The following is a 25,968-nucleotide window of genomic DNA, read 5'->3' on the forward strand; positions in this document are numbered from 1 at the left end:
AGAATCATATCTCTAAAGTCTCCTAAAAAGTTGGTAGCAGAACAGGGCTCTAAAATCAAATTGAAATGACATAATATTCCTCTTTGTCTGAAATGCGACTTCCTCCAATATTGACTCTTATTTATAATATGTTAGTGTTGCTATTATTCGTATTCCCGACATGGAAGAGAAACTCCATACAGGAACAATTCTTCATTCCTTATTCCCTTAATACATTATTTTTTTATGTGCTTGACATTATTATGTGTAGTTAGTAATGACAACGCTGTTCAATAAAACCCACAAGCTTTTAACCTAGGAAAAGCACACAGACGTGCTATTGCCTTCCCCTTAAAGCAGTGGCCCAAGGCCCCTGGGCATCACAACTGGGTCAGTATATTAATACCAAGTAGGAGGGTATTATGATTCCACAATGGATAATTCACCTAGTACTATGAATCTGGGATTTCAATGAATGCTCAATGGCCAAATTGTCTTTGCCTCAAGAGTTCTAAAAAAAAAAAAAAAAATAGTCCGTAGTCCATCCATCCAGTGTTTTTACTGTTATTAATGATCAGTTGGTCTAGAACAGTGTGTCTGTGTGTACCTAAAGTGTGAGTTGACTGTGCCATGTGTCTAGATCTTTCATGTGCCTAAATTAATCTGCGTTTTAGATAGATGTCATCCTTTGCCTTACGTCATGAATTAATTGTGATTTGGTCAAGTGTCCGTAATTTTTTCCTGCTCTTGTAGTTGCTGGAGAGAGATGGCTCAAAGGAAGTCATTTCTTGATGGGGTTGATGTGAGCAGATGGGGATGATGAGATGTCAGGATGAAGGTGAAAGCGAGAGGATGTCTGTTAGGAATCTCGGCCACACCTTGGAAGCCTTATCCCACAGACCTGGCCATTTTAACTGTGTGAAGAAACTGCTCCATTCCCATGACATTTTGACAGTCCACATCCTAGACCATCTCAAAGTGGGAAAAAAAGTCATGACCAGCTCAGGAATCAAGTATCAGAAAAATGCTGCAATCCTGGCCATAGTCAAATCCCCACTCTAACCTGGACATTTCTCCTTTAGTTTTCTCCGTAGATTTTCAGCTTTCTATTGCACATTCTGTTTCCGAATGACTCTTGCATTTTGCAATCTAAACCTCTGTCCTTTCACATCAATGGGTTGTTTTGTAATGGGAAGTGGAACTGAACTAGTGAGCTGATATAACTAGCAATCCAAGTCCCTGTTTTGGAGTTCTTGCTTCATGTCTTTACTAACGTATCCCCATATTTCTTAACAAGCAAATGAGTAAATGTAGTAAGGAAGAAATAAGGTTTTATGCACAAAGCTTTGGGCATTTTGTAGCAATTGAATAAATTATGTACTGTTTACTAAAAAAAAAAACCCAAAGGATGATTTGGAAATATGATCATGATTTGCATGCAAAAGGGAAGTTCTGTGTTAACTATGACTCCAGTATGCAGCTCGAAGACAATGTGGTACCCCAGCAGTGGACACCAGCCTAGGTTGTATTGTATGTAGGCAAGTGTTATACTGCTGAGAGAAAAGTAGCTATTAACTGGAGGACATCCTGGGCCTGGTTCATGCTAACTCAGTGTTAGCTATAGCAGTGTGCCAGCAGTTTTTTTCTCTAGCCTATTTTTTCTCTAAAGATTTTATGGGGGAGAGAACTGGGATTTGGCAGGGCCCAGGTTGCCTGGTCTTGGTCCTCAGGCTTACCTGCTCAGTAAGTGCTGAGTCCATTAGCCCTAGAGATGGGGTTCAGCTGGGTCTAGGTCAGGTGGCCCCCTGGAGCCCTCCTCACTGGAAAAAGTGGAGCAGTGGATAGCAGGCCCAGATGCACAGGGAGGATAGGCAGCCCACTGGGGCCTGCAGAGGTCGTCCAGTAGCATAGCAGAGGAAGGAGTACAGAACAAATCAGACAACTACCCCCAACTAAGTGATGACAGCAAATATTGGGGCAAATTGAGACTCTAAGTTCCACTATGTTAGCCAGTGGATGTTGGAGGGATTTTATTATCCTTGGATCAGTGAGACTGACAGCATTCCAGAATTATCAAAACTACTTAAGCAGACCCTTGGAACATGCTCCACATTGGGGCAATGGGTTGATATTGGGTAGTCATTCCACTTCCCTGGGTGTTTGGGCAGTTCAGAGGTTAGCTGTGGCTTCTCTCCTTATCCTCCTCTTTCCCCCACATACAGAAAGAATAAAAAGAAAATTTGAAAACGATGGTCTCACCCACTTTCCACTAACCCTTGATCCTTCCCATTCTGATCACTTATACAAACATCATCAAAAATAAAAGTTAAAAACAATGTGGCGTTTGTGATAGATTCTAGGAGAAGCTAAAACATTGGAAGCGTGTGATGCTTAAAATGACTACTTGAGTGACTGGCCAACTTCCTTAGACTGAAGGGATGAGGTTGGTGTGTAGAAAGAAAATAAACAGCATGCAGAGGTAAGAGAAAAGTAGCTCTGTCAGAGAACGAAATCTCAAAATTTAGGCTTTCCTGAAAGGAAAAAAAAAACAAAGATGGAAAATATTTGAAGGGACCAAATAAGTAAGAGTTTTACAGGGCAAATTAAAGAGTATTGAGCTTGTCAGAGGTTTGATGGTGTTAGAAACAAGGCATGGAGAAGGGCCTTGGTATATCAGTTAAAGCACTTAGGACACGCATACTCCCTCCCAGTGTTAGGTTAAAGTATTAACTTCACACTGATTGACTTCATGCTAATAAGCAGGTCAACAGTAGGTGACAACTTGTGTACTTGGATTCCCACATCCCATATAAGAATCTGCTTTGAGTTCCTATCTCCTTGCTTCATCTTGTTCCAGTTTCAATTGCGTTGAGCATTTGGTGTGTGAACCAACAGCATATAATCATTCTGCCTCTATCTCTCCTTGCATGTACATCAATAACTTTTGGTCAATGCATCTAAACTGGTGGATGATGTTACCATTTCTTTTTTAATTTGGGAATTATTACTAGAAGGAATGATGGAAATTTGGGATAAGTTTCTAGCTTTGAATGTATTCTATTTTCAGTTGTCTATATGAATTTTGAGTTAAAAAGCAGTTCTGGACTAGATTCTGAATTCTTAAATATATGGGTATAAACAGACACCACTGAAATCATAGAAACGGATAAGTTTACTCACCAAGAACATGCAACATGGGAAGAAGTGAGGGACAGTGGCTCATCTGGGATCAGTCATTGCATATCACACACTATGCGCGGTTGATAGTCTTCAAGTCTAAAACCACGAAGATTAATCTGGGTAATTAAAGTGTCTTTTGAAGTAAAGAGTTTTTGCATATTAAAATTATAAAATCTGGTATCATTTTCTGATTTGATTGGCTGTTTCTTCTTTCCGAGAGTTCTTAGCTGGTGACTGCCTAGCTCCTGGCCTTGCCAGGAATGAAAGAATGTTGCAGCATTCGCATCCTTTCCTTGGGACCTGGTCATAAGATCCTGGCAAGGGGCCGGGGGCAATACATGTCACCTAACAATGGTGATGAATTGAAAAGCCGGTCATTAACTGATTTCACTTTTTCTTCAACATCACAGAATTTTCCTATGCAAACTAAAGTGCCAATGACATCACCAGCAATATAACCTTATGAGGGGGGACTATCACCTATGCAAATTAATTCCATTGTTAACTGAAATGTGACACAGTTTATGACTGTGTGTCATGTAAAAATAATCACTTTATACTAGGCTTTTTATTCAAATCTTAACAAAATTTAATGAAAGGCATGCCTGAGAAACATGTTTGTTTCATGGATACTGGAGTAAAGTTAGGAAAAAAAAAGAAGAAATTATTGAGCATTCACAAGAATTAAAGGGAAATTAGAGTACATGAGACAAAAATGACAAGGTAGTTTCCTTAAAAATAAAACAAAACATGAATCATTGCACTTGAGACCGTTCATCTTTTATTGTTATCGATATCCTTAATATCACAACAGATCTTTTGTTAGAATCCAAAGCTTCATTGCATGCTGATTTATTTGAAGTGTTTTCTTTCTTTCTTGTGTTTATTTGAAAGGCAGAGAGACAAAGAGAGACAATTCTACCATCCACTGGTTTACTTCTCAAACACATACATAAGTCCCAGCTGGATCAGGCCAAAGCTAGGAGCTAGAACACCCGCATTTCCTGTATGGTGGTGGCCCAACCATCACAGCCTTCACCTGCTGCCTCCAGGTTCTGCAGCCATTGGAAGCTGGAGTCCAAACTGGAGTCTGAATTCAAATCTTGCACTCCAATTTGGGGTATGTGTGTCCCAAGTGACATCTAAACTGCCAAGCTAAGCACAACCCACTCGACATGATTCACATGTTGATTTTAATTGCAGTTCGTATTCTCTGTATATTAAAGTCTTTTGAAATGTCAAGAACTAATTAATCCCTTGTGCTGCCAGTTTTTATGTGTTATCCCAGGATCTGTACAGTCTGTTGATGATTCCACCAGTTGTAATGATACTCTTCCTTTTCTAATCTAACCCTGTGCATCAGAAGACATATGGTAGGAAGTCAGTGTCTCCTTTCCACGTGGTACACCATTGACTCTGAAACACATCCCTGTGGAAGGCAAGCTTTGCTCACTGAAATAACCCATGCAGGTTGTCTCAGACTCAAGCACTCTGAAGTATACAGCTTTGAAGTGATGGGTGACATTTTGCTTCTCCTTGTGTTTGCATACAACGCTGACTTGGATCATGTCGTCACTTCACACAATGAGACTCAGATTGAAAGTACATTGACTTTGGTTATATTCTCAGAAATGAACGGAGAAATCGCCTCTGGTGAACTAGAGCTTAACTTTTCTAACCTGATTGAGCAGTATTTCTCCAGGCTTCAAAGCTGCCATATGCTACACACTTGACAATTGCCTTCAGACTTGCTAAATGCATTTGTAGACTAGAACGAAGAGTTTGAAAAATTGTGGCAAGTGAAATGAAGTCTTTTTCACACTGCCCATTTTATTTTTGTGTTATAAAAACCCAAGCTCAAAATAGATTGAGGTGGATTTATCTTTTAATGAAAATCGCTGGGAGGTTTGAAGTCAAATATTCTTATCTTTTGCTCATGTCTGCAGCACAGGACTCCTTTACAGAGCTGACCTTGGTGTCCAGTCCAGGAGGGAGTTACAGTGATGATTATAGCAAATTGACTTCTTCCAGAATGGATGTTTAAAGCAGACAATGCAGCCTGCTGGCTTCTTTAAGGTTTCATTGTCTGAAGTTGTACAGGTCAGCTGTTCTCAACAGCAAAGGGCAGAAAAGTTCAGGGCATTGTGTGTGGTATAAAGGAATAAGTTTTCAGGACATCGTCAGGCAGCTGGCCTCAGGTGCACCAGGGACCATCAGCAGCACTTTCATGCTAAACTTCAGTGGTTAAGGTAACTGCAGACTGGATGAGTTTATATCACAGACCTCCGTGCAGCGCCACGGCCTGGGTAGCTGTGTGGTGGGGCTGTGTTCTTCACCACATAGCAATACACATGCCACTTCCTGTCTTCAGTGAGCCTCAAGAAACCTGAAAGGGGTTCTCAGAGTCTTCTGTGTCAAAGAGTGTCTTTACCAACCAGCGCTTGCCTTTATTTTTCCTTCGTACATAAACTCACAGGAAGTGAAGATTACTTGCGTCTGTTGATTTTTAATTCCTTTCTACGTGAGTTGCAAACTTTGTACCCCAGAAGGGTATCAGTGGTGCAGAAGAGGAGTGAGATATCAAGAAATAGTAGACAAGGTAATGGCATTTAAGGAACCACTGTTGTCAGCATTTCACACATATCTGTAAAACAATCACACTTGGGAAACATAGTAATGAGATTTTAATGTCAAAATGATTGCTATGTTATGCCTAAATAGACTTGACATGATCAAGAATTTCCCTCATCTTAATTAGAAGCAGATACAGGCACTTTAACTTTTTCCCCACAAACTTCACGGTTCCTAAAACTAACAGTTTCCCAAGAAAAACAGATGATCAAAAAGCATGGCTGCTGCATCTTGCTTTATAGAAGTTAAAAATAAAATCACACTAATTTCTTAACTCTTTCAATTAGAGAATCATCTCAGCTTAGCAGGCAGTAATTAGAGGTCTAACAGGCTGGAAGGTCTGACCCTTACATGTGTGTTACTGTATATGTGCGTTGCTGTTTGAGACCCATCTGTAAATGACAAAGCAAATCTGAGGAACTAGCTCGTTTCACTGAGACTTCACCTGTTGTAACAAATTCTACGCACCACTGCCCTCATTGCTGCGTTTCTTTATTAATGATTCAGTCAAGGACTTGGCATCCTTGTAGAAATGGCTGAATAAGCCTGATTAAGGTCTAATTGCTACGTACTCACCTCACAGTTAGCCAGAACCTCCCTTCAAACCCCAATGAACCTCCTGGAAACTAGGTACTCCTTGAAGAAACCAAGGCTCTTCAATCACAAACACAAAACAGAAATTTTAATTTCTTCTTATCTTTCAATTTCCCTATTTCCCTCACATCATTTTAAAAGATACATATTTACGTATGTACTATATTATTTATATGTAAAATCTATAGCACATTGATAAAGCACATGCAAAAGTTATGTAAGGTGATAAAAGATTCATGTACAACAAACACACATGTGTATATATATATATATATATGTACATATGATGTAGTTATTGTAGCAGGAAATGTGTGCCTACTTCAGATACTTAATCACTTCCCATTCCTTGGTCAGGTGCAGCTATAAATAATCTACTTTTTAATTAAGAATCCTGAATTCAAAACATTAATATTCACAAGTTTCCATGTTGTTCATTAGATTTTTAACCTCTTTATAATAAATATCTGCTACTTTGTGCCCTAAAACGCACACCACTCTGTTTTCTAGGACACAATCTGGACTCTTGAATACCCTCTGCTTTGATGTCTATATTTTATCTGTTTTTTTTTTAATTCTTTAATTTACTTATATAAGGGTAACAAATTTTAATATATTTCATATACACAATTTTGACCCCTCTGTCTTCTTTCCTTCTCATTTTTCTTTAATTTCATAACATACTTTTAATTGACCTTATAATTACAAGAACTATATATACTGCTGAGGAATACTGCTTTGTCATCTTCAGATTTCACATAAATGTGAAATAAATTTGGTTTATTTTACTTAGCATAATATCTCCCAGTTCCATCTGCATTGTAACTGAAAGAATCTCCTCAACTTCAGGTGTGTGACATTGCATTAGGTATATACACCTCAGATTTTTAAAAATCTATATACTTAGTGAAGGACATCTGGGTGTTTTCCAAACCTTTCTAATTGCATATAATGCTGCAATGAACGCTTAATTGAAGATACTTTTATGCCTTGGTATATGCCTTGTTTTAGACATATACCAAGAAGGATTTTTGAACCATATGGTGATTCTGATTTAAAGTTATTGGGAACTCCCATAATATTTTTTGTAACAGCTTCAGAGAAGTACATTCAAATCAATAGTGTGAAAGATTTTCTTTTCTTCACATTTTTCTCTACATGTGTTTTCTTTTCCACCATTTGGTCAAATTTCATCCTAACAGGGGTTAAAAGAGTTTAATGTGATTTTGATTTCTATTTCCCTGCCATTGATGTTGAGTATTTTTTCACTTACCTATTGTCTATTTTAATGTCATCTTTGGATAACACCTGCTCATGTCCTTTTCTGTTTCTAAACTGCAATATGGTTCTCTTAATACTGGGTTGCAGAATTCTTTGAAAATACTGGACCGGGGGTCAGCGTCATGACATAGGGGGTTAAGCCACTACTTACATCGCAAGCATCACATATTGGAATGCTGATTCCAGTCCTGGCTCTCTTCTTTTGATCCACCTTTCTCATAGTGTTCCTGAAAAGGCAGCGGAGGATGACTGAAGTATCTGTTCCCTTGCCTCCAACATTGCAGAACCAGATGAAGTGTGTGACTCCCTGCTCTAGCCAAAATCAATCCCAGATGTTGAGGCGAATTGAGAGTGAGCCAACAGGTGAAAGATATTGCCCTCTTCCTCTCTCTTTTATTTTTTTTTTAAAGATTTATTTTTATTATTTTTTCATTGGAAAGGCGGATATACAGAGAGGAGATACAGAGAGGAAGATCTTCCGTCCGATGATTCACTCCCCAAGTGAGCGCAACGGGCCGATACTATGCCCATCCGAAGCCAGGAGCCTCTTCCGGGTCTCCCACGCGGGTGCAGGTTCCCAAAGCTTTGGGCTGTCCTCGACTGCTTTCCCAGGCCACAGCCAGGGAGCTGGAAGGGAAGCGGGGCTGCCGGGATTAGAACCGGCGCCCATGTGGGATCCCGGGCGTGGGAGGCGAGGACCTTCAACCACTTGCGCCACCGCGCCGGGCCCCTTCCTCTCTCTTTTAAAATAAATAAATGGACCCTTGTTTGAGAGGTGCTTCGTTTACAAATGGCTGAAAGGAACTTCTCTAAACACACAGAGTCACAGAGAAACATCTAGACGAACAGGACTTGCTAAGTTCTTGCTAGTTCATACCTATGAAATCACAACCCTTAGCCAAAGCATCATTCCCTTCTTCATCAGGCCTAAGCACACAAAGCCACAGATTTCTCTCTTTCTCTGAGGTTTGAATGTTCCTGTACTATGAATACTTTTATTAATCTGGCTTTTATTATAGAGGTCACAGCCACAAACCTAGTGATGAATGAAGAAAAAAAAATCCTTTTCTTTTAGGCTATAAAGTTTAGGAATTAAGACATGTAGCAAAAGACACAGAGACATAGTGGTTCCCTAAGGCTTTGTGAGGAGAGACTAACAAAGAAACTGCACTGAGCTTCTGATGGCTGTCATTTAGTACAGTCAGGGTCCCAGGCAAACTGAAAGCGTCTTCTCCTTGAGATATCTGGCTTCCGTTGGAGAAAATAGAATTAAATGTTTGTAGGGAAGGAAAACGTTGACTTAGAGAAGCAACCTGCAATTATGAGAATGTTTTGAGGGAGTCATAAGCTCTGCACCTGCAGCGCCCCTGCACACACGCAGAGAAATTGACTTCACATCTACAGATCCAGCAGAAGGAAGCTGCCGGAGAATCATCCTGACAGCTGAGTCTTCTGAAGGAAAGGGGTTAAAAATGTGTGTCTGTAAAACAGAAGAGTGAAAAGACACCAAATGGTGACATATAGATCAACATCAAGGTAACATACATCATGCCAAGAGAAAATTGATTGGGAAGATGACAGTATAATTTTGCTCCTATTGAACTCAAAACCAGGCAAAATAGCCACCAGGTTGTTTAATATGATAAAATGATTGTGTGAGATTAGGTGATCTACATTACCTATTGTTTTCAATCTAAATGTCCATAGATTACATTATTCTGTTTAAGATGTTAAATGTTTTTTTCCACCATTTACTTTCCAGTACCGTCAGCATATCACAGAATTTTTCTCAGCATCAAAATTATTTCCTGCCAATTTTCACATCATAGTCCATTTGTTAGGCTCTATTGGCTATTTATTACTCTCTCCAGTAACTGATAAGGTGAAAATCAAAGATTTCACAGCAGATGAATGAGAGAACCAAGAATAGATGTGACCTTTTGTTCTGTAACCCAGAGCTATTTTCTGTGTGGACATAACTTAATTGCTACTTGTTAAAGTTCTCCCACAATTTATCAAGAAGAAATGTTTTGAACTTTATTGTCCAAGTCAATAGTCATTAGCTCTGCTGCTGCTGGATACTTATTATGCAGCTCAGGAAAACTCAGAAATAACATATTTTTGGATGCATCAACCCACATATCCAATTCACTTTTTCCCTAACAAGGCCCTGATTATGATACCACAAGTTCCCTTATTCCACACAGTTACCTTATTTTGAGCTGGACCTTTCTGCTATTTTCCTCTACCTGCTAAAGGGCCCTAGTGTACCTCCCAATTTTTCTGTGTTAGAGTAGCAATAGTTGAAAGCAAGTTATACTAGCAGATATCCTTCCTCCACCTAATAGTAACAGAAATAAATTCCTCTTTTTCCTGGGAGGTGGCATCCTATTGTTCCACTTCTCTGCAACCACCAGCACCAACTGGCCTGGGTTTGAATTCTCTTGAAGCTGTAACGGATGGCGTTTTCTATTTGTTTATTTATTAAGGAACAGCACCTGTGAGGTAAAGTGAGGACGAGCAGAGGGGATGATGAAATTCGCTCTGTTCAGAGCTCCTTTGTCAGTCACAGGTGGATGGAACAAAGCGCCAGAGTCCACCATCACTGTCAAGTGAGAGCACTCTGACTGACCCTTGATGCACCAGCCTCAGACAAGGACCTAACATTGAACGTCCTGGTGTTGGAATGACACAAGGTGAGACCCCTCCCTAGGGCTGGTGCAGATACTGAAGGTCTAAAAACCTAAACCTGTCTGACGGAAGCTGGAACAACATGTCGTAAACTCCCCACATACACACCAATGATTCCATTTGGAATTTCTCCTGAAATGCGCACTCATCTATCCAGGTGGTCACTTTTACAGATGCTGAAGACAAAGTATACTGAGCCACCCATAATTCAAATCATCCACTCATGTTTTAAATTGAACATATTACTGAATATTGTTGCCTCTTACTTGGAAAAAGGGTGCGTCTGCCATGTAAAGGGGAGATGTTCATCTCCCTATAGTCATTACCACTAGCGGGGTTCATATCACTATTACCTCAAACAGGTTTATTCTCAGTAGTGTGACAGAATTTATCATTTGTCCTAATTGAAATCATACCAGCATGTGCCCCATTTAACTACTTCAAATATTTGATCTCTCATTACTCTCATCCTATCCGCTTTACTCTAGTTGCACCAACTTCGTTTTCTTTTAGGTATCTGTGCTTTCCTTCACTTTTTCCATAAGTATCTCACCCCCAGGTCCCCACATACTTAAGGTATCCACTCAGTAAAGTGGACACTAGTTTGGACTTCTTTTCCTAATCCAGAGATGGCTTTCTTTTCTCTATGTGCTCTTGGGGCTGAACAAGCTGCATCATGCCTCTATAATTATGCTGCCTGAATGTCATGGTGATCTTCTAAAGATCCATATCCTGATATCATTACGTTGTGGGCTAAGGTGGCTGGCTACCCATGAAGATTGGATGGAAACAAACATCCAGATCATGGCAGGGTCTAATTTGACCATGGTTCAGAAGTATATTACTGAAGTAGTGTATTACAAGTAGTATATTACAATAGTATATTACAAGATGTATATTACAAGTAATATATTACTGAAGTAGTGTATTACAAGACGTCCATTGTCAAGAGTTTCCATTTAGCCCTTCTTTATCCCTCAGTTTATAGCTATAAATTTCAATGGAGAGCTTTAGGACCTGGAGCTAGAGAAAGGTGTTTCAGGTCTGGTCTTTGGATGAGAGCTGTAAATGCCAGCAGTCCAACACAGTTTTGGTTGTATAGTGTGGGGAAGGAGAAGTGCTTGCAGGGAACAGAATGAGGAGAAATAATCTTGGTAATTCACCTTGAATTGTTCTAGTTGAGCAGAGACCTAAACAGACAAAGATGGGCAAGGGTGTTGGTGGAGGTGAGGATGGGGAGGAGGCACATGGTTTATGTAGAATAATTTATGAAGATGGATATGGGAGAAAACACAGAATTTTCAGGTGATTTTCACAGTAAGGTGTCAGAACCCTCTGTAATAGGCAGTAATTCAGTTCCTGCTGAAATCATCTGTTCTCATCTATGCAGTGTTTGTGCAACAACCTATACATTATTTATGGTGAGATAGATGGAACTGTTCTTGTCCCAACAGTGTGGGTTCTCTCTTAATGAAGGCTAATTTGCTGCTTCTCTGAATGACAGTCATTGGGCACACTCTAATATGGAACCAATTCCAGTTGGGCAATTTTAAGACATGTTGCGATGAAGGAAGGTGCATTTCTGTTGGATTCTCATAGCTCTGGATGTAGTTTCTCAGAATTGCCGTAATTCTGGATATAGAAATGCTTTTCCAGGTATAGTGCGTCTCCCAGACTTCTAATTCAGTCTCTTACATAATCGCTGCTTTATTACAATGGGCTCCTGTATAACATTTCCTTAAACTAATGAGCAATTTCATAGCACATAAAGTGAAACAATGCATGCATTATCATTACTGCGTTATCCACTTACCTCACTACATACCTTATTGCCGAAAAGTGCTAGTACAACATAATGGAACATCTTCTTAACTGTTCATCACAACCTTATGGATTTGGGATAGTGTCTTTAAGATGTATTATACACATTAAACTAATGACCGATACAGTGTTATGCCCTTGATACGTAAAGTATCAGTTCCATAACTGGTGTTCTAATGAAGGAATTATTGGCTCATCTTGTTCATCTAATTCAGAAATGTGTGTTGCAGACTTTTCTGGATTTGAAGTTTTGGTTCCTAATGGGAGAATACTTTTGAGGAATTTAACAAAGATCTCTCTGAACCCAAGGCTAAAGCTACTACCTCATTAAGTGAGCTTCTCATGACAATGAATCAATATGTAAAGAAAGGATATAACGGTTACTGACCATTGCAAAGAATTAGAGCTCATGCTGTAGAGTCCAGTGAGAGAAGAGTACACCTGTCTGGGATCTAGAAAAAGCTTTGAGTTTCTCACGGAACTTCAGTGCCCAGAAATCAGTTTCTATGAACAATTGAAACAATTAGCATCTATGTAAGTCAAGTAAGTTCTTGGACTCACTGAAATGAACAATTGGGTGGTCTCTTAGTTAATCAACTCACAACAACCAAAGTGAGGAAGATTTAAAATGGTTGAGAAAGGGAGATGAGTTTTAATAAACCTGAGTAATAGAATTGACCAAATTGTCCCCCTCAATGATCTTATGTAAGCTTGACAGCCTTCTAACAATGTGGAAAGTTGGATAAAGCTTAGAACTAATGGAAGACAAAATGTTTTTGTGTATTATGCGCAGAGAATGCTATTATTAAACATCTTCGTGGCACCTCATTTTTCTCTCTGTACCGTTACTCCCACCACTGATTTAACAAACTGTGTTGTTTAGACAGAGCCTGGTTTCAAATTGGCATTTTGGCTACTTTAGTTATGTCAGCACTTTCCCCCAACATGCAGTACATGAAAACCACAATTAATAAGCGCAACTCTGAGCTGAGGAAGTGAATGACTGCAGCAGACAATTTCAGTGGGAGTGTGGGGGTTTGAGTGTGTTGACTAAGTGTTTGTTTCTCTCATCCTTGGAATCCTCTAATCCTGTTCATTAGACCATTCCACTAGCCCTTGTGGGACTGAACACTGTTGCTCAGAAACAGACAGGTTGAAAACATCTTTCTATGGGCTTCATTCTTTTCTTTTACTGTTTCCCTAATTCCTCATTTCTTCCTAGACATGTTTACCAAATAAGCTATTTGCATGAAAACTCCCTTGAGTTCTATATGAAGGGAAAACTGGATTGGGACATAAGTATGTACATTTTATATGAATGTATTCATTGATTTTATTTTCACCCGTAGGGTATATCCATACATCTGCCAAGGGTTATGGAGCATTGGAATGCATAAGATTTCTGCAGGGTAGGATATAAAAGGAAAGGGACTGGTGAAAAATCTTCCAGAAATACAGTATATTTAATAAAGATGTAAAATGAGACTAAAGAAGAGCATGCTGGGATGACCATTGGGAGAGAAACGGTATCACAAGTTTTGATTTCAACGTCTTCAACATTTTTGTCAGGTGAATTTTCAGATTCTGGAGTCATTCCAAAATCAAATATAAAAACTAGGATCACTTGAAAACACCTATTGATGTGACGAAGATATATTACTAAAACTTCATTACTTATTAAAAAGAAGCATGGGTTTTTTTCGATGTTGTATTTCTTCCATCAGAAAACAAAACGTAAATCTTAAAAGAGTTATATTTTGAAAGTGGATGATATTGTATAATGTCTAACACCAGATGCTCTATAGTTACAATAAAAAGTGGTTTTGGTGGTAAATATTTGGTATAGGGTGGGCTTCAGTTTCATTCAAACTTGTCATGATAAAAAATAGAGGAGGGAAGAATGTGGCACAGTGGATTAAAGTACTGCCTTAGCCACCAGGAGCATTCTATGTGAGCATGAGTTCAATTCATGTGCTGCACTTGCATCCAGCGTACTGTGTATGTATTTGGGAAACCAAGAGAAGATGGTTCAAGAGCTTGGGACCCTGCCAGCCTTGTGGGAGACCAGACTGAATTTCTGGTTCCTGATTTTGGCCTGTTGCAGCCATTTCGGAAGTGAACCAGCAGATACAAGTTCTTTCACTCTTTTCTCTCCTTCTCAGATAACTAAATCTTTGGTAAAATAAATCTTGGAGATGTGATCTGTATAATCAGGATTGCATAATTTCTAAAGCAAGAGTTGTGAGATGTTAATTACCTATGGTAATAATCTTTCAAAACTAAGAAAAAGGAATAAAAACACAACTGAGTTTTTGTTATGTGGGTCTGCTGTGTTCATGCATCGTCATTGTCTTGTCAATGGAGTAGTGCTTGACTTGATTTTACCATTTGACTGTAGATTGTATTCAATTCAGCCCACATCCAGTACTCAGAGTATCTCAACGCGACAGAGAATGCACCACGACAGTTTATCCACAAAGCAGCCTGTTCATCTGCGAGTCTCAGATATTTTTCCAAATTCTTTCTGCCCCAAGTCCTGCCTAATCAACTAGTATAGTCATACATAATTGGAGTTCCCAGTGGCATGTCATTTGAACAACAGAAATAAATCCGCACAGATGTAAAAATCGCTAGCTCCTGCTAGGAGCACATTATCAACAGTCGATAAATGTTTGATGAATTGAATTCATGATACACTGTAACATGTAGTACAGTAGTTGGTGATCAGAATACATTTGCTTGACTATCCATCTCTATAGACTAAGATTGATGTTGTGGTCAATAGGACTCCTCTGTATTATATATAAATACAAATTTTATATATTTTATATTTATGGCATCGAGATTTGCAAATGTATATGCACATTTATACATCTCTATATATTTAATGTAGATATCTGTTGCATTGTGAAGAGTTAATACACTCACATAAAACAAATATAAAATATAATTTAATAACATTAAATAGAATTATACCATAGGATTCTCCCTATAAATGCAGAAGATTATTAAAGTATCACAGAAATATACAAACCTGAATTACCACAGTGAAAAGCAGAAAGGGTATTTATCCTTTTTCTATGAACACATGAGTTTTGAAGAACAGTGTAAAGGAGAAAATTAGAAAACAAATGAGAAAAATCCCATTTTGAAAATATTTTATAGTAAATGAAATATTCCAATCTACTGGGAGAATATTTGCTGTTTTCCCCTGTATGGGCATTATGACTATGGCACAGAGGAGGCTGCACCTGCTTTGTGGCTGTGCTGTGTCTGAGAGAGGAATTGTCTGCTCGGCCAGAATCGACTTAGGTCTTGCCACGGAGATCAGCTGAGGGGCTCCACAGCAAAGCAGCTTCAGTAGCAGTGAGCTTTCTTAAAAAAAGAACATCTGCTGCCAGCTGAGCGTGTTTACATTCTGGCAGCCAAGCCAGATGTGCATGGAATCAGCCCATCTGTGTGGTTCAGGGAGGCTGTGACCAAGGAAGCTGAGCTGGACAGACAGCAGAGCATGAACTCGCTTTGAGAGTTCCAGTTGTTCCACAAAGCACAAATGAACACCTTCTCATGTTGCTTTCCTGTAATACTGACTTGTTACAGCTAGCTGACTATTTGTGTCACCTAGAAGGAGAAAAGGTATGGAATTGCTCTTGCAAACGCATTTATGCTAATGTCAAGGTATTTAGAGAATATGCAAATATATTAGTCTAAGTGTTTTTCGTATTTGTAATTATTATTATGAAAATATTTGGTCTGTGTAAAAATTCTAAATTATACATAGAATAGGTTGGTCCCTGGCAAATGCTTCAAAGTTGCAAAGAACTTAGAGTGATCTCATGAAACAAGTCAAGAATTGCTGCAGATCAACCCCAAAGTCCCAGACCAGGCTGCACCTGCAGCACCTGCTCCAGCTCAGCCTTCTAAAGATGCCCAGTCCCCTCCCCCGCCACAAAGGCTCAGTAGTGACAGTTTCTGCCAGCCACTGACGGGACAGATGGACTGGTGTGATGCCTGGCCTGCTGTCCTCTTGTGCCATTTGTACAAACAAGCCTTATAGTGTGTTTGTCTTATAGCTTAAGACGCTGCTTGCGACGCTTGCATCTGGTATCACTGGAAGTAGCTGATTCTATTCCTAAGTTCCCTCCCAAACTCTAGTTCCAGTAGATGCCCATACTGCAAAGAAGCAGGTGATGATTCACACAGCTGGATCCCTGTCAATCATACAAGAAACTGGGACTGAGTTTAGGTTCCTGGCTTCGACCTGCTCCATGCCCATCCCCAGTGTTTGGAGAGTAAACCAGGAGAAGGAGTTTTCATTTCCCCTTTGTATATTTTCAAATGCAAAGCAAATAATCATCTGGTACTAAAAAAGAAAGTGGGACTTCTGGGGTGAATATAAGAGAAGAGAAAAAAAAGCAATTGGAAAAAAAGCATTTAATTTATTTTACAATTTTACAAATGATAAAACAATAATACCAGATTTCTATGCCTAAACAATAGGGAAACAGTGTTGAACAAAATGAACCTGACAGAATAAGAAATACTCAGTAGCAATTATCCTGTGCAGCAAGGCTGTCTCTGTAAACTCTTCTCTCTTGCTATATACACTTCAAACTCTTGTGCTTTTGCCTACACAATAAAACAGTATTTATTTAAAAAGTGCTACTTCAATGAGGAACACAGACCTGGGGCCACAATCTGAAAACTCTAATTCCAATATATTGCCAGCTTGAAGAAATATATATATTTTTTTCCTTTTTCTTTTATTGTTAAGATTCGACATACTAGAAGACCCTTCATGTAATTCTAGGCATGAACAACACAGAATTCAGTAGATCCTTTTTAAAGCAGATTAATAACTGAAGTCTCAAAAGAACTTTACTCTAAAGTGGTCTTATTTATCTCCAGGGCAGTTCAGAGGGCAGACCCTGAAGGGATCACCATTAACACAAATCTATTGTGTACATATTACAATTCAGTGTGTAGACACACAGGTACACATATATAACATTGTATATATGCATCACACATGTCTAATTGTACTATATAGATATACCTATAGCACATATATAATAAAGTATCTATTTCTAGGTGGGCTTATTTGGATTGGCTTTTCTCAGATATGAATAATAACCCTTACTCAGTTTTTAAAACATTGGTAAACTGATAATGTTTGATGGAGAAAGCATCCAAACTTGTGGAGGTAACAACTAACTATACATAACTCTCCCCACACCCCTCCACATTATAAATACCTTTACAATAACCACATAAAAACAATTCTTTTATGAACCAAATACCACATTATGTGCATTATGATTACCTGGCTCAAATCGACATAAGTTATTCTGTTCACCCTTTCCCTTCATAGTAGCTTAGAGACTAGTTGGTATGTACATCACCCCCAGCAATAATTAAATAAATCGCTACTGTAAGCATATATATAGAAATCCCCATTAGCAATGGATGTACAATTCATATGATATACATTACATGAAGACAGTTGAATGCCCAGCACCTTCCAGATAGAAAACTTCCACAGTCGTTGTATCCGTCCTGTGGGCTGAATCATTGAATTTGCCCAGAAAAGCAAAAATCTGTTACTGATTTACTTTATTTCAGCAACTTAATATTAAATATAGAGCAAGCTGAATAATAATGGGGAACATGTTTCATGGCCTATTCATGTCAACAGCACAGCAACAACCATAGTATAGAAAGCAAAGGGATATTTCACAATCAGCTGCCTCAGCATTGCCAGATGGAGGATGAAGCTGTGAAACAAAGATGTACAAAATGAAGCTGTGCATGGATGATCACTTCCCAAACAGAACTAAACAAACCCAGGTATTTCAAGTATGTACTTAGAGTTAGATTTTTGCTATGATTCCTTATGCCCCCTTAATAGTTAAGTCTCGGTTCTTCATCTTTTTGTTGGCCTTCCATGAGCTATTTGCTCCATTCTTAAGAAAAGGCCCAGACTATAGCTAAGGGGGAGGGCAGATGGAAACTTAGACAACAGGGAATGAGATGGTCTTGTAGAGTCTGTCTTGAACACTAAATACCTTTCATCAAGTTCATTCTTGAGTATTGAAAGTTCCCTGAGATGAAAAACAGTAGTCTCCGCTGACACTGAAGCCCTTTTCCTACCAGGTGATTTTCAGAACTGGGTAGAAGACACAGAGAACGCAAAGCACAGAGTAAGAAAGCAATGTGAAGGAGCTAAAAAGGCACTACTCAATGTCTCTATGAGATCAACAACAGTGCACACAACACTGTGGAGAGCTGAGGTGTGTTCGCTGTGGCCTTAGACTGGCTTATCGTTGAAGCCCAGTGAAACTGTCAATAGCGCTTGCTAAGACAAATTTTGAAGGACTGCCAAAATGAGAAACACCTGTAACAGCTGACTCATGACTTCTAGATTTCTACTAAATTCAAATGAAAGGCAACTGACACAGCTTATCTCTGCAAGTATTCCAAATCACATTTCTATAAAATATTTACTTTTGATGTGTTAAATAAGTTGTACTTATCTGCTTTGCATTAAAAATGTACCTAGCTCTTTAAACATTTTTATAAGCTGTTGATTGATAAAACTCTGTTAATATCCCATTCATATTTAACTATCACTTTCCTGGAAGTGTTCAACTTTTCTTTTCTAGACCCGTGGATTCTCAGAAAATAGAGTCTTCCGTATCTCAAGGTTCTACCATATTCCTTAAAATAACACTCCATGGTATTTAAATACTGAGAAATAGACACTTGTGCAACTTTTTTCATGAATATATATGCAATATATATATATATATTGTTCATGCTTTGTTCATTTCTCAGAGTACCTTCTTTATGAAACAAACATACATATGTTCCATGCTATTTCTTCTTTCTTCCCATTGCCTTCCCTAAGAAACAAGAAGTCACGTAAAGTTGTTCCAGGCCAAAGTAGAAGTGAGAAGACCATGCTTCTGCTTTCTGATGGAAAAAAAAAATTACTTTCAGTATCACCTTCCACCATAGTGTGACTGGTGAGAAAACCGACCTGTTGGTCATGCTTCACTGCGTTAAATTATCTTAAAGCCATTTGTATGATTTTTGTGTTTCTTTAAAAAAAAATCTCTAATGTGATAAAATGTAGCTAAATTGAACTACACAAAAATGTTAGTCACTTGAATTTATTTTAAGTGCAAAATTTTAACATACAATTTCATTGTTGAGTATCTTCAAAAATAATCATCTCCATTATGAAAATGACATTCTACTAATCCTGTTATTTCTGCAAATTTTTCAAGAGATTTAACAAGGATATAGCAAGTATGCCAATCTTTCTATCTGGACAATAAAGGGATTAAAAAAAACCTGGAAGCCACATTTCGGCTTCATCAATGATCTGTTCCAATGGGTAAAATGCTTCTGCAAAATGATCGTGAAATAGGAAAAGTATGCAAGTCTTCCTTCAAATGAAAATAAATTTAAAGTATTTGGAAACAACATTCACATTAGTCATATATTCATGGTATTAATTCATTATTTTCTTGGAAAGAGAATGCTTTGTTGTGTAGAAAATGAACACAATCTTTGGTAACCAAAGGGCGTGTTGTTCCTGTTAGTTTTGCCATCTCAGATGACATGGTACGTATTTTCTTGAGAGTGACTCACTATTACCAAGTTGTACGGTTTTGGTGGTACCTTCTACCCACTGAAAAATAATCTGGAGGTTTCAAGTTGTGCAACATAATTTAAAAAAAAAAAGTCTTTTGTGATTGCTCTTTGAAAATACTGCTTTAGAAAGAATGACTTGAAATAACTTTTTCCTGTTCTTAGGTTTCTCATTTCTACACCACAGAAAGGATTTCTAAGCACCCACATACCCCAAGTAAAAGAGATTCCATAAGACGAACAGAAACATAACTGAAAAGCACAACATTCATGATCAGACTCGGAGTCCTGACTGAAGGCATTTACTTGAGTTGTTTCTTCTTGTGGAATTCACTGTTGGAACGGTCCCCGTGTTCCTTTCTGCTGACAAGGATGGTGAACTGCCCAAGGCGGAGCTGAGGTCCTGGGTTCCTCTTCTGATGTGCTTGATGTTGCAGCTGCAGCCCGAGAACGATGGATGTGTTCGCCTCATTAACTAACGACAAGTGCATTGTTGGATCTTGTAAACACTACTGATTATACATTCAAACTGTAGTCTTAGTGAAAGTGGCACTTACTAGGACCCTTGAAGTCAAAATATTAAAATTTTAGAGCACTTTGCAGGTATTTTCTTCAGCTGGTAGTGGATTTCTCCAGTGAATAGCCTTCATCAACTTCTCAGTTAATTGGTGAATGCTGAAACCCAGCCTTGTTTTGGATCCTACTGCGAAATCTTCAGAAGCCTCTTCGGAAACGAAGTACATGTTCGCTCTGCTTATGTCTTTCAAATGTGCTTTATTGCTTTGCACACTTTCCTGTCGTCAGTTTGAGAGCTCCTCTATTATGTAGCACATTTAATGTTTTGAATTCTAACGGCATTCTGTGAGGACTTGCGTTGGAAAAGTACCTATATTTTAAGTCATCATAGTAATGATATTTTACAGGCTTTCCATTCAAATCCTTGGGGAATGGCCAGAATCCATACAGATGAATCTCATCACAGAATCTTGTCGCGAGAGTATACATGAGGAGACCTGTGCTGGGTCTTTTGATGGGCACTTTGTTCGTCAGCCAGTAACTGCAAGAAACACCATGAAAAACAGAAAGGCAAGAATTTAGAGAAAGCTCAGAGTAGTCACAGTAAGAATACTACACAGGCCATTTAGGAAGTATCTTTAAGGATAATACTTTTAATATATTACTGCAAAAATCATATTTTTCATCATTTAGACATTTGAATGCCTTGATTTCATTTGTCATTGCCCTTTATTTTCTTGCTTGTTCTGTGGCCATATAGTCAAGAACCTGCAAATTAGATAAATATTTTGGAATCCCACATTTGAAATGAATGAGCAGCAAACACATACATATATATATATGTGTGTGTGTGTGTGTGTATAAAATGGAATTCAGTCTTCTCAAGGAGGTTAAAAAAGGACAGCAAAAGATACAACGATTGGGTTGATATTAAGAAATTGCTATAGAATATTTCAAACTACAAGTATACTTTTTAAAATTACACAGGCTATTTCCATTCAAAATACAAAAAATAACTACCTAACCTGCATAATGAAAACTGACATTTTCAATTTCAACTCTCCAAATCATGTTCTGTTAAAGTAATTGTAAAATATTGCCCTAACCCACATAAAAATAGCAACCAGGGCAAACATTGTGGCAGGGTTAAGCTGTGTCTTAGGACAGCTGCGTTCCGTATCACAGGATCTGACTCCAGGTCTGGCTGTTCTGTGCTTCCAAGCAGCTTGTGGCTGATGACAGGGAAGGTATCAGATGATGGCTCAAGTTCTTGAGTTGCTGCATGGCAGGGCTTGATGAGGTTCCCATAGCCTAGCTTCAGCCTGACCTAGCTCTGGTTGCTGTTATGAACATTTGAGTTGTCACCCAGTAGAAGGAAAATCTCTGTCCCTCATCCTCTCTTGTCACTCGCTGTTTCAAATAAATGAGTAAATCTTGAAAACAAATAAATGAATAGCCACAACAAAGCACAAATCAATTAGAATTGTAGAATAACTGACAAATAATTCACTTGACTTTAGATCAATATATATTTCAATGTTAGCAAATATTCTATAATATTTATTTACAAAGGCAATAATATGCTTCAAAATGTTTAGCTCCATCACTGTTGACAGGCTTAGACCTAAAAGCAAGCAGACTCTAGAGTCAATCATCTTTTAGTAACTAGGGGGTTTCCAAAACTTCTTGGCAAAATCATGTTATTAAGACAATGATGTCATCTAAAAACAGCTAAAAGAGGAAGAGTATAGTTCTTTCCTGGCATTCAAACGTGTTTACAAAACTGTATTTAGTAAATTGTTGGGATTTTTTTTTTGTATTTACTGTTAACTTCTTGCTTGTTAAGATTCTGCTCATCATGATAGTTAATATAGTCGCTTCTAATTTGCAAATTATTTCTTATGTTTTTCTAGCAGATTTCACAATACCTTTCAGGAACGCAAAGTACAAATTTAATAAGGAATATGAAAAATAAAAGTGTTGGTTATAGGCCTGGCAGTTAAAGGGGTCTTCTGGGCTACTCAAGACTCATATCAGTGTGCTGCAGTTTGAGGTCCAGCTTTGCTTCTGATTAGGACTTCCTGCTAACACCCTGGCAGGGGGTCTGCTGACCATGTTGGAGACCCGGATTGCATTACGCATTCTTTGGGCCTGGTTCGGTTTCTATTATTGCAGACATTTGGAGAATAAAGAGCAAAAAGGAAAATGTCTGTCTCTTTCTGTCTTATGAACACATACAAAGAGAATAAACTTGAAAGAGTGGCCAGATGTTATTTTGACTTTATTTGCTTGAGGAAATTTTGCACTTTGAAACGTCACTAGACACATCAGAAGCAGGGAAAGTACATTTGGCAATTATCATTCTTGGTTTCATCCTTTAAACAATAATTTACATATTCACAATTTTCCTTCCTCTTCTGGGGAAAAGTCACTGGTTAAACATTTCGTGTTATGTAAAATGCATGATAAAACTTTTGTGACCACAGTGGCTCTAAGGACACCAGGTCTCAATAAGAAATATGTATAAATTTTCAGAGAGAAGCATCTAATAGTTTTCTCATAATCCAAAGGTAGCTGGATGAGCAGAGCTATCACCTGTAAATTTGTTATATCATGAAGAAACCACAGACTGTAATTCAATGCAAGGGACATGATTAAGCTGTCATTTGAAGGCTCTGAAGGGATTGTAAAGCCTTGTTAGGTCAAAGAAAGCAGGTGGTCTTAACGTGAAAGGATTACTATACAGAAGTTGTGTGTGATCTGAGTGTGGTTGCAAATGTAAGTTGGTTAGTTAAACATGAATTTGGAGGTACGTGTTTGGCACAGCAAAGTCACTAGTTGGGTCAATGACATCCTGAACAAAGAGAGAGATAGGTTCTAGTTCTGGCTCGGATGCCCATTTCAGCTTTTTCTGATACTAACCCTGGAAGGCAACAAGTGATATCTCTAGTAGTTGGGTGCTTGAAATCCATGCACAACACAGAGATCGAGTTCTGGGCTCCTGGCTCTTCAGCCTACCCCAGGCATACGTGCTGTGCTCGTTTGTGGCAGGGAGAGGTATTCTTTCTCTCTCCTTGCCTCTTCTCTCTTTGTTTCCCCCCTCTTTCTGCTTTCTAAATGGGTGAAAACAATTTAAAACATTTCTAATATATTTGTTCTAAAAATTAGGAAGATTGGCATTGTGCTTTATCAGGCACAGTTGCTGCCTGCAACACTGGTCTCCCATAAAGGTGCCAATTTGTGTCTCAGCTGCCCTACTTCTAGTTGTACTCCCTGCTGATAACCTGAGGGAAGTGGTGGAAGAAGGCCCATGTATTCAGGCCATTGCCACTCACTGGGGAGATCTGAAGAACATTCCTGGCTTCTGGTTCCAGCCTGGCCTACCCTAGGCCATTTGGATAGTAAACCATTAGTGAAAGACCTCTCTCCAGCTCTGTGTTTTGAAGTAAGTAAATATTTTTTTTTAAAAAAAATGTTTTGAAGAAGTGGAAATAAATCCAAAGTCAATCTAAAAAATATTAACTTCATAGAAAAAAAGTCAATAATGTTTCAACATGCAAGTTATGCAGCAAATTATGCAGAATATGGCAGGCAACTATATAATGTTACATTATTTGCACATAACTCCAAGATTCTATAATCAATATGTGTGTTTCCTATTTCCCACTTCTGCAAAGATTTCCCAGAAGTATAAATAATTATAGACGAATATGGAAATATCTAGACGCAGTACAAAATCCTAACTTCCATGTCAGGAAGAGATGCTAAAGGCAAAATCATTGCTGTGGTGCTTCATAAACTTGTCAGAGATATTCAAGAACTAAACTTTTATTGAACAGTAAAGCTCATGAGATACCACAAATAGAAAAATCAGTGATGGAGTCAGTGAAGTTTTTCTAAAAATGAAAATGATTGGAAACCAACCAGTTTGAAAATAATGGGAAAGAGACATCAGAAATTATGATAACGCTGTATCCTACCATATGAAACAAATTTGCTCAAAATTTTGAGTACTTTGAACATTTATAACTTTTTATAAATGTGATCATCCCTCATAGCTCCTGCTACTCCCAGCATGCAACTCTGGCACAGCAAGATATCAAGATAGCAAGATATCAAAATATCTTGGATAGCAAGATATCAAGCTTTCTACTCATCTGCCGTTATATTAACTCAAAACTTGGAGTGCCTCTAACCACACATCCATGTGCTATGGTCAGGAGACTTGGATCTGAATCTGTGACATAATGCTTATCAGTTCTTTGGAAACTACCCTCCCACATACCACAATTAGCATTTAGCACGTAAGATTGATGTGATAATGTAGAAGAGACATGTAAAAGGCGTGGCACAAATCTGGACACAGGGTAGTAACATTGAATTTTATCTTCAACATTCACCCTGAAAAGCCTGTTCTTTGAACCTACTCATGAACTCCAGTGATCTCTTGGAAATGGTTACTTATTAGCTGGACAGTTGTGTCCAGCTATAACTTGAATGGACATATTTCCATGGTTGAGAAAGAGAGACATCTGAACTGATGACTAAAGGAAAGAGAAACATGGGAACTGATGACTTTGGGGTTTCCTCTCTCCATAAAACTAGATGTGAGTTTCAAATCATCTCTTCTCACCACACACTGTGAAATCTCCATAGCCCGGCTCTGCTTTCCTCTCACCACTCTGATTCCGTTACCTTCTTTTGTGTTTTAATGTATTGCAAAGCAAAGAAGGCAGTAATTATTTCTTCTTAATTCAAACCCAGAAAATATTTAGAATTTTGTTTCCCAATAAACCAGATATTAGAATATCTGAAGAGCCAACATAACGCTATTTCAAGTGTCTACATTTTTAGGAAGAGAAGGTAAAAAGTTACAATAAGCAACATTGAGAATGCTGATGACAGTTCACATTAAACATGTCAAATGAGAAATATTAATTTGTGTTTATATTTAAATGATGAATTCACATTTCATCCCTTTTTGACATATTATACTCCTCCAAAAAAACACACATGATACTTTGCACAAGAATTTTAACATTAGGGTGTCAGTGTTTTTGCATAACAGGTTAAGCTGTATCAGTATTCCACCTGGGCACTGGTTCAAGTCTCAGCTGCCCTGCATAATGCAGCTGAGAAAGCAGCAGAGGCTGGACAAGCACTTGTGGCTCTGCACTCATATGGGAGATCCAGAAAAAGCTCCTGGTTCCTGGCTTTGACCTGGCTTTGCCCTGGCTATTGTAACCACTTCGGAAGTGAAGACGGGATGCAAGACATATCTTCTATCTCTTGCTCTCTCTTCCCTTCATCTCTTTCATCTCTGTCTGCACAACTTTATTTCAAATGAACAAACTAAATGCATGGGCCTGACACGGTAGCCTAGCAGCTAAAGTCCTTGCTTTGAACACGCCGGGATTCCCATATGGGCTCTAGTTTTATTCCAGGTTGCCCTGCTTCCCATCCAGCTTCCTGATTGTGGCCTGGGAAAGAGGTCTAGGCTGGACCAAGGCCGTGGGACACTGCACCCTCCTGGGAGACTCAGAAGAAGCGCCTGGTTCCTGGCCTTGGATCAGAGCCCAGCTCCGGTCATTGCAGCCACTTGGGGAGTAAATTAGCAGATAG

At 38.6% G+C, this 25,968-nt stretch overlaps 1 protein-coding gene across 1 annotated transcript in view; it reads right to left on the reverse strand.

The window, feature by feature from the left end:
• Positions 1-16,593: 16,593 nt before the first annotated feature.
• The window catches only part of ST8SIA4 (ST8 alpha-N-acetyl-neuraminide alpha-2,8-sialyltransferase 4), an 80,696-nt gene continuing 71,321 nt past the window's right edge, over positions 16,594-25,968 (reverse strand). The window contains exon 5 of the mRNA XM_040986092.1: positions 16,594-20,887. Coding sequence (XP_040842026.1) covers positions 20,605-20,887 — 283 coding nt within the window. The 3' untranslated portion in view covers positions 16,594-20,604. The remainder of the gene's footprint in view (positions 20,888-25,968) is intronic.

Source organism: Ochotona curzoniae, unplaced genomic scaffold (assembly GCF_017591425.1).
Source record: "Ochotona curzoniae isolate NIBS_2020 unplaced genomic scaffold, NIBS_Ocur_1.0 contig_4501, whole genome shotgun sequence".
NCBI classification, from domain to species: Eukaryota; Metazoa; Chordata; class Mammalia; order Lagomorpha; family Ochotonidae; genus Ochotona; species Ochotona curzoniae.